General features: G+C 28.7%; 1 protein-coding gene and 2 non-coding genes across 3 annotated transcripts; 1 reads left to right on the plus strand and 2 right to left on the minus strand.

Annotated features, from left to right (window-relative positions):
- Window positions 1–317: 317 nt before the first annotated feature.
- Window positions 318–389, minus strand: Trnae-cuc. Its single transcript has one exon. It is a non-coding gene; the product is annotated as a tRNA-Glu (tRNA).
- A 1,186-nt stretch (window positions 390–1,575) lies between these two features.
- Window positions 1,576–1,647, minus strand: Trnad-guc. The gene has a single exon. It is a non-coding gene; the product is annotated as a tRNA-Asp (tRNA).
- A 157-nt stretch (window positions 1,648–1,804) lies between these two features.
- On the plus strand, window positions 1,805–7,068 carry LOC119674778 (the record flags this gene model as incomplete). The annotated part of the gene is given in 7 exon segments (XM_038085934.1): window positions 1,805–1,986; window positions 2,050–2,163; window positions 4,559–4,741; window positions 4,809–5,135; window positions 5,198–5,300; window positions 5,512–5,664; window positions 5,725–7,068. Coding segments are annotated over 7 exon segments (2,349 nt in total), but the record flags the coding sequence as incomplete, so codon positions are not given.
- Between the last annotated feature and the right edge of the window lie 3,802 nt (window positions 7,069–10,870).

The following is a 10,870-nucleotide window of genomic DNA, read 5'->3' on the forward strand; positions in this document are numbered from 1 at the left end:
AATACATATAACACATACCATCAAACAACACAATACGTAGCAAACATCAACAGCATTAAAACTACTACTTGGCAACCCTTACCATTTTTTTACTTCTAAAACTGTCCGCCAGAGGTCAGGAGATGATTTTTTTTTTCATTTTTTGAAGCATATTTTTAGACAATCCGAGACATTTATATATTTTTCAGTCATTGTTTTAAAAAAACATTTATATTAACTGCAGGTACTAGATCCACTCTGCTAGAACATAAATCCATTATTTTGTGTATAAACATATGATTCAAAAAATTATTTAAAATAGATCAAAAAACTATTTCTTCCCGTACCGGGAATCGAACCCGGGCCTTCCGGGTGAGAGCCGGATATCCTAACCACTAGACAATACGGGATAAATTACATTGGCTGATAATTATTCTGAAGACGTTGACATTTTTATTTATTTTTATCTAAAATTGAAAAATACTTTTATATCATTAAACTGACTTAATTATTAATTTCCAAATAACTTAATTAAATTAATATGAACAGAAAACAATAAATTATTATATACTTCCTTCTTCTAAGTCTTACTGTTCGAGACAGTTTTGCTAGCGACTTTCTTTCTAGAATTCGTCGGATTTAGCATCTCTCATTAAAGAACATCTTATGTTTTTTGGAAGGTTCCAAATGGCTTAGAATCATTTGTGTTCCATATAGTAACAGAAATTATTAGAATACCGGTATAACACAACCTAACCCAATGCTAACTATATAGTATTGATTTAAAAACATATTCAGCTGAATAAAAATGTTATAAATATAAGTACATTAAGCTAAAAAAGGACACATCTTTTATGTTAATAGAACTTTTCTATTATCTCTATATCTCTTCTCTTTATCATAAAGACTCTATTACTTCATTCATTTTTAATTTGTTATATTACACAGAAATGTATAATTATATTATATATATAAAGCTTACAGCTATGTCATTTTAGCCGTCGGCCAAAAAGGCTCTACTTACAATAAACTGAGATACATATTTAGAAGAATTTATATATATAAGCTAATTTTAGGCAATTATCTTATGTAGACGTTACGTGGTGTAGTCCATAAATTTAATCGACTAAATCAATTTTTTAAATTATAGTATAATTAAGACCCATATTCAAAAGAATTGATAAATATAAGCTAATTTTAGGCAGTTAAATTTTATAGGTGTTACATGTTATAGTCAATAAAATTAATTAGCTTAATTTACTTGTAATCTCGCAGAGTTCTTACTAACAAAATTTCAATCGAATAGCTCAAAAGCTAAGAATCGGAAGAACAGATTGAGTAGTCGTGCTATGCTGATTCAGATATACATATATATGGTTTATTAAGCTTATTGGTTTCCAATGTCTTCTTTGGCGCATTAGAAACATAACAAATCGAGAAAAAAACTTGAAAACATTTTTATATAGATTAAAAAAATTTAATATTGATATACATTAAATTAAAATTAATATATATATTAATTTCGAAGACGAAGTTCTTAAAAAAATAAATAATTAAGATAATAAAATATACATTTATTAAAAAAAAAACCCTTGTCTCCCCGACGGGGAATTGAACCCCGGTCTCCCGCGTGACAGGCGGGGATACTAACCACTATACTATCGAGGACGTTGAGCACAGTTTGTCAGAAATTTTAATTATTTTACTGCAATATATAAAAAAATTTAAATATATTAGATATAATATATTATTATTCATTTATTCGTTTGAAACTTTTAAGTTACAATTTTACTTAGCAAGAAATATTTCATTACAGGAAAATCAGCGGCCGCCTGTTTACAATCCAGAGGATTATGTGCAATCATTAAAAAAATTTGGCAAAAGACAAAGCGGTAAAAACCCACGATCCATATATGACACTCACGACACTAAAAATGCGAATAGTGCAAATAATACAGATGACGCTTATAGGTCATCCACATTACCCAATAAACACTCAGAGTACAAGTAAGTAATAGAAGAACCCAAAGAACATACTTAGTCAAATGTTTTAACCTTTAAATTTTGCAGAAGTCCCATACCAACCCCACCGGAAAGTGACAGTGAAATGTCTTTAAGACAATTCAGTTCAGTTACAGATTTATTAACAAAATTACGCGCTGATTTAAGAGTTTCATTTCCAAGGTATACTATATACACCTAATTATCGCTATATACCTAATAGTGCTGTTCACATTATTCGAAGTTTTTAAAAATTCGAAGTTCTTCGAATATTCGAATATTCGCATTTCAACGAAGTCTTCGAAGTTGGAAAAAACTTCGAAGTTTTTGTGAATTTTTGTTCTCGAAGTCTTCGAAGTTTAAATGTAGTGAAAAACTTCGAAGACTTCGAAGACTTCGTAAGCAAAAGGTGAAGTGAGAGCGCACAATGCAAACAAACGTGCATCACACAAATTATTTGAGGGATGAAAGCGTTTGCTTTGTTTGTACGGTTTTATGTTTTTTTTTTTTTGGTATTCTATGCAGAAAATTAAAAACATGTTTTTTTGTTTTATTTTATTACATAAAATTTATTTTATTATTAAACATGTATTATAATATATATTATTATTAAATATGTTATTATTAAATATTATTTATATTAAATAAAAAATTTACATTTTAAATAACTTATATTTATTATTTATATTTAAAAAATCATAGTTGAGAAAATTTTTAATATACAGTGGTCGTCCAGTATAACGAACGCTCGATATTACGAATTTTCGATATAACGAACACCCAAAATATTTACATTGATTGTTCTATATAACGAACGAAAAAAAAAATTCTGCTCCATATTACGAACAAAAAATTTTTTTTTTCTTATTCGTTTTTGTTTTATACAAATTATGCTTTTGAATATAATTTTACTATAAAACCAGCATTATTCAGCTTAGAATATGCATGTAGTAATTGTTCGTTTTTTTTTTTCTGAGAAAAATGCCTATATATGGCAAAATGCATATATGCAGGCGCCACTGATCTGTTGTTCACAAATTCAGTTTATCATATACGAAATACTATCCAGACATACATATATATAATATCCTATATTATATTTTCAATTTTATTGTTAGTGTGACATTAGTAAATACGAAGTTAATAAATGGAATAATGCTGATAATACCATCGATGTCTCGGACGAGGATGATGGATCTGATGACGAAAATATAGAAGAAAATAATTTAGAAATTATTAAACATAAAGATGCCATAAATCATTTCGAAAAATGCATAAAGTGGGCGATTAACAATAATGAAACTTCAAAATTAGCTGTACTAAGAGAACTACAAGAAAAAGCTGTTCAGAAAAGTCTTGAGTGTAGTAAAAAACAAACAAAAATTAATGATTTTTTCTACTCTACACTATGATTGAATGCGTCCTTTCTTATAAATAATTTTTGTAACAACCGAATAAAAAATACTTTTAAATAAATATATACTCGTACGTGTTTATAAGTTAATTTATGAACTCAAATATATGAAATCTCCTAAAAATAACCATATTGATAGGTAAATGTATAACATTCGATATTACGAATTTTTCGATATAACGAACAAGGGGTGCAACATAAAATTCGTTATATTGGACGTCCACTGTAATATAAAATACATGAAAATTTGATGGAATTTCTTTTATACAATTTTGCTTATACACTAATTTACATTTTATTTAGATACTTCCTTATAATATTATGTATTTCTTTTCCTAGAATAAGGGATTTAAAATTTTTCCATAAACAGTAAAATAACTGTAACTACAACAAAACATTCAAAATTTTATAATGCAAAAATAAATTTGCGCTTGCCTGCGTGATCATCACAGCTCATACAGGTCAAATAATTAGGCATTAATAAGCAAAACTCATTTTTCCATAACTAATTTTCAAGATTTTAATTTGTGATTTTATTGAAAAGGAAAATGAAAACTTTTATAAAATTCCATTACTAATAAAATCCATCAATATCAATATTTTCATATTATTACGTATATATTTTATATTATATTAAAAATTTTCTCAAATATAATTTTTTAAATATATATAATAAATATAAGTTATTTAAAATGTGAATTTTTTATTTAATATAAAAAATATTTAATAATAACATATTTAAAAATAATATATATTATAATACATATTTAATAATAAAATAAATTTTATGTAATAAAATAAAACAAAAAAACATGTTTTTAATTTTCTGCATAGAATAACAACAAAAAACATAAAACCGTACAAACAAAGCAAACGCTTTCATCCCTCAAATAATTTGTGTGATGCACGTTTGTTTGCATTTTGCGCTCTCACTTCACCTTTTGCTTACGAAGTCTTCGAAGTCTTCGAAGTTTTTCACTACATTTAAACTTCGAAGACTTCGAGAACAAAAATTCACAAAAACTTCGAAGTTTTTTTCAACTTCGAAGACTTCGTTTACTATTCGAATATTCGAATTTCTTCGAATACTTCGTAAATTCGAATATGAACAGCACTAATACCTAATTATAACTGTATATACTACTCTTGAATTTCCACTTGCAGTTTCGTGCAGGAGTTTGTGGCTACACCCTCAGATGGAGTCAGCTTACTTTTAGAAGTGTTAAGAGCCATACAATTATCACAAGCTGCTAATTCTCCAATGCCTGCTGCTCAAATGACCAACTCCATGCCACGTAATACGCAGTCTTACCAACGCCGAGCTTTACTTGATGAATTAGCTTGTTTGTAAGTAAAAATAAATTGTTTCTATATAAATAAAAAATTGTAAAACTTAATTACTTATAAAAATTAGACAATGCATCAGTTTATGTTGTTCCCGTTCGGTAGAAGCCACAGCTCGTTTAGGAACAACACCCATTGGACTTATGCCTTTAGCTTCCTCAGCTACTGGTCAGGGAATACGTGCACGCATATTGGCTATGCAACTCATGACAGCTGCTTGTGACAAAAATACTTTGGGACATAATTCTCAGAAAATTGTTATCGCAGGTCACACAGCCGTTTCGGAGGCTATGTCAACATTACGTTTACGATGCAGTGAACCTGTACGTTTTCGATTATTAATTGGTATGCTCAATAGTGGTGGTGGCTCTGGAGAGCTACAAGCTGTTGGTGTTAGGTATTTGCTGCTTAATTAATATTATATATATTTATTTATTTATTCTTATATTTCCTTGATAGATTCATTAATACCTTCCTTGAGAGTGCCGAAAACCTACAGCAGCGTCTTTATTTGCAAGCAGAACTTTTTCAAGCAGGTTTCGAACCATCTACTTTGTCAAAGGTAAGAAAAGTACAAGTAGTATCTATACTCTATTCCGATTTTATAAATACAATTAAAGAAAACATTTAAAGAAAACGTGGTTTAGTTACATTTAGTTTTAAGCATTAATAACTGTTCCTAATATAAGTTTCTTAATCAGTTATATCCATTTATATCCACTTATAATTCTCTTAAAAGCTCATATGTAATAAAATTGATTTCATTTTCATAGACAATTTCATCCTCATCACCTTGGTTGGATAATTTACGTAATGAGATTAAACATTTTAATGAGATCTATGTGGATGTAGATAAAATGTTGATGCAAGCACGCGAAGCTGATCGTGTACGTAGTCAAATGGTTATATTGGAAAGACGAGTTCAGGTAAAATGCACGATTTATATAAAAACTATATATAAAAAATTAATAATGTTTAACTCATAGATACTACATGAAGAGAAAGCTGTTTTGACATCAATGGAACGTCGCCTCCAGGAACGTTGTGCAGAACTGCAACGTGAAATATTCCGTTTGCAAGGAGCGCAAAATGACAACGATTTGAAAGGTTTAGACAAACAACCTATTGCTTTACCTCGACATGTACCACCATCACATAGTAAACAAGATTCATCTGAACACGAAGATGAGGGTATTAGTAGCTCAGAGACAGGACCTTCACTTAGCCCCGTTCCAATTTTGGTACTGCCACAAAAAACGAATATAAACATTTTAAACCAAAAGCACTATAAAAAGAAAACAACACAAATGAAAGACGATGAAACCGCAACCATAGAAGATGTTATGGAAGAATTGGATAATATAGTAAGCGAAGCAGAAAAGCAAATGTTAAAGAGTGATGTTAGTAAAAAAGGAGCAATTAGAAAATACACCGAAACGAAAGAGAAAGATATTGTACCTGTCAATATTGTGCCACAACCACCGCGTAAAGCACGTTCATTAGCACATATAGTCTCACAACCAGGTGGTTCAGAATTAGACGGTACCGAATTCGGTTTATTAATAGCACAACAACAAACAAATGGTAATATAGCATTACCACAAGGAACAGGTCTGCGTACATTCTTTGACGAGACCGATTATGATATGACAGAAATCGATAAACCATATCCTATTGATATAGCCGATATACCTGAAGTTAATACAAATACAGCTGCATTTAATAGCAGTACCACGCGAGAATTACTGGATGTTATAATGAATGCAAGACACACAGATGACGATCCCACAATTAAAGCTCTACGTGAAGCTAATGCTACAAGTAATCAAAACAATAGCCCACACAATAAACGCAATAGTTTTGCAGGCGGTGAGGCAATTAGTACAGCCCTTGGGGGCTGTAAGAAACTGCAAGCTCCAGCGCAACAGTTTAATGGTGTATTTTTTATGACAGGCATGAATACGCCACAGAAATATCCGAAACCAGATTTAACTGCAGCTTTACAAGCTAAACGCGTTTCAAAGAATGTAGAACGATTGGAAGCTATATTTGCCAGTCATGACCGCCTCAATGAGACTAATGCCTTAATACCTGCACGTGAAAAGTCTCGCAGCAATCAACAGATCTATTTCGGTAGCAATCCTACATTACGCGTCAATGGTGGTTTCTGCAGTTATACTAACAATATAACCATCAACAGTAATATTACAACGCGAACACGATCATATACGCAGGGTTCCAAGCTGACAGATCTGCCATCGGGTCTATATTAGTTTTTTATATGAGAGATATAACTATGTTTAAGGAATACATTATATTGATAATATTCGAAACTTCTCATTTAGCTTATAACATATAAAATTAAATTAAATAACAAATTAGTAATAAAATAATATTATTAACTAAAAATTAAAATTACTTTTAATTTAAATTAGTAGCCCCAATTAACACGAAGACAGCATTTTGTGCAATATTTAATGATGAAATTAAAAATAAAATATCAGGAGTGTTTATTATTGTGTTTAAGTATTAATTGTAATTACTCCTTTAATTATAATTCGATTTATTTAATATATAAATTGGTGGAAGCAAGTTTTTAATGATATTAGTTAACTCAAATATTGCATTTAATTTTAAAATGTAATAATTTTGATATTAACTATAATTGAACTTTTTTAGTTCTACGGTCGTAGAATTTGTAAGAAGTTTCATTTATTTTAATCAAATAATATTTAAGATCATTATATTAACTAATTACCATAATTTCGTTTTCATCTCATTAATAATTTTAATTATATAAATATTTTTATACTGTAAAATGTTTAATAAAAATAAATATTTTAAACTTTAATATATCTAAATAAATTTTTTATTTTTGTCAAATTTTATTTATATTATTGTTTTTGTTAATAATTGTTTTGTTCGTTTGTTTTTATTTATTAAGGTGCTACAATGAACTCAACTCTTAGAATAGGTTACCTCCCTGGGATTTGTTATCACCGAATGGATACGTATCCGAATGGAGATGTCTTCGATTGAAGAAGTTTTGGATAGGGTTGGTTCAAACTGCAGACGTTTCCAATTGTGGTTGTTTCCATATGGAGATGCCTCCGAATGGAAATGTCTTCAAATGGGAATATCTCCGAATTGTTATCTCCGAATGGATAAGTATCCAAATGGAGATATCTTCAATTGAAGAAGTTTTGGATGGGGTTAATTCAAACTGCAGATGTTTCCAATTGTAGATGTTTCCAAATGGGAATGTCTGTGTCCGGATATGTCCGAATGATGAAGTCTCTCAATGGGAATTTCTCCGAAGGCAGATGTTTCGGAATGGAAATGGCTAAGAAAAGAGATATTCTCCAATGAAACTGTGTACAAATAAGGATGTCTCAGAATAGAGATATCTCCACATGTGAATATCTCCGAAGGGAAATGTCTTCGAATTGGGATGTCTTCAAATGGGAATATCTTTCAGTAGAGATGTCTCCGAATGGGAAGTTTTTGAAAAGTTATATTTGAATAAATGTTATTAAAAGCAGTGATAAATAATTTCTCAATAAGCTTTCATAAAAATAGAAAAATAATTACTCTAACAAAAATATATTAAACAAACTTTTTTTAAATTACAATAAAGCATTTTTAGATTAATAAATAATTCGGAACTAAATTTAATAAATTTCAAAATCAAAGAAAATTTTTTAAAATCATTCTCGGTCATACTTTATCTTAAAATAGCGCATAATTGTTACTCGTCAAGCTCAATTCAATTAAAAATTATTCTGAAATGATTGTTCTACTGATTGATGGCATAATTAAAAAAACATAAAATCAATTGATTCATTTAAAAAAAATAAAAAAAAAGCAATTAATATATATAAATGAACTTGTGTTCTTCCATTACGTATTTGCTAAATTTATTTTTGATTTAAATTACAAATTTTTATTAATCTTAAAACCAAATTCTGTAATACAACAAACAGTACCTATATAGTATTATTGAATATATAATATACATATTTGAATAAATATATTAATTAAATACATAATACGATTTTATTTATAAGAAGTAACGGCAATTGCATATATAAATAATATATGATCTAAACCTCTATCCAGATATTCACTGCGGGATCATACAAGGTAAAACCTAAATTATTATAGAAGTTATCTACCAGATACTTTTTTTCGATAAACTGTCGATCCTTTCATTTAGTCTTTTAAATTAATAATCTTTGATCAGTTATATCACAGCGAATCCATATTATAACAAAAACATTCAGTTTTGTCATAGCCCATTGCATTATTAAGTAATGTTTTATTCTTTTTATAAGAGATTTATTTTTCAATGCTAGTCGTTGTGCCTGGTAAAGTATTCTATCGGTTCATTTGCGCACCCTGCTTTTCAATCCTCCTTCCACCCACAGGTGTACATTTTATTTACCTTTCGAATGGCTAATGACCAAAGAGTCGTCGCTATATGTATATGCAAATCCATAGTAGTATCGTGCAGAAATACGACGTGTTGCTAAACCAATTGTACTGCCCTATCATTAACGAACTGTGTTAATTCATTTTATTGGTTAGTTTTATGAAATATCCTCAAGCTTGTTAGATTTTTAATAATAAATATATATAGCAAACATTTCAATGTGGAAAGTTATTAGAGTATACACTAAGGTCAGTATTTAGAAACAAGGATACCGATTCCAACAGCATTTGCTAAACTTTGAAGCAGATCCATGGTGCTTCATGGTAAACTCATTGGTTCTGAACCTATATACAATGATGACAAAAAGATACAAATCAGCAAATTAGTGTGGACAAAAATTAGTAAACGATTTCAGCTATTCAGAATATCATTTGAATACTTTTATCAGTTAAAGTGTTCTGTTTAATTATATTTTTTCATTATATTTAGGTAAAAATTGATATATATCGAATCCACTCATTCAATTCTTTTTATTTCTCTAACTACAGAATCATCTACTGAAGTACATTTTTTTAATAACTTGAATTACTAAGATTAAAACCCAATTTTACCATAATTAATTATAAACCCTTGTTTATACTTAGAAGATCTTATTTTCTTTGAGTTTGGGATTAATTTTTTTGTTTTACAATAGGTGGAAAGCATCGATAGGACTTTAACTCACTGAAATCACTACTTTCCACCTCAGTATGGAAACTTCACTCTAGTAATTTAAGAAAAGGTATATAAGCGAGAGGCTTAGTACCTACTGGACTAGTTTTATATAAGCATAAGTGTAGTGCAGATAGACAGAAAGTAGGTGAAGGAGGCGTGGTTATGTTACTACGGGAGATGGACTGGTGGTAGACTCTAAGACCAAGGATTATAGTTAATGCAACTCTGTGTCGCTTTGAAAATTAAATGAAGAAAAATTTTTCGTTGGCCTGTTTTTATAAGAATACAAACACCTTTTACAAAGAAACAAAGTTACAAAGTTTAAATAATGAATTAATTGGCGAGTGTTAATTATGATAGGTGAAATTTGCTTTATGTTTAGAGTATAGTATATAGCATTTGTACTTACTGCATATACATACATGCATTAAAAATATTAATATTACTAAAAATTAAAATGAAACCCTTAATACGTAAGTCCATGCCTTAGAACTGTTAACGTACGATATATATGTATATGATATATAGATATATGTATGATATATATGTATATGTAAATACATATAATACATGTAATAGTAAAAATATATAATATAATTGAAGCCCGTGAAGCTTCTTTAATATATTAACAAACAGGTTAAAAAAATTTCCTAAATATATTCGTTTTTTTAAGATACTTTTAATACATATACATATATACATATATATATAATTTCTCCAAAAGTATAAATATTTATTGGTCATATATATATGTAGATAAGATCATATACTTGACATAACCAGCAAGAGCAGAAAAATGAATTTTTATTGCTTGAATGAATTTCGGAATTTTTAATTATTAATTACAATTTAAATACATATTAATCATTTTAAAATTCTCTTACGTCATAATTATATACATAATAAAAAAATTCAAGTCATTATTATTATTAAATATAAATAAACAAGCATGTAAGTATCGTCTTTTTAAGTCATTAACATTTTGG

The sequence above is a fragment of the Teleopsis dalmanni genome, chromosome 2 (genome assembly GCF_002237135.1).
Source record: "Teleopsis dalmanni isolate 2A chromosome 2, ASM223713v2, whole genome shotgun sequence".
Classification (NCBI taxonomy): Eukaryota; Metazoa; Arthropoda; class Insecta; order Diptera; family Diopsidae; genus Teleopsis; species Teleopsis dalmanni.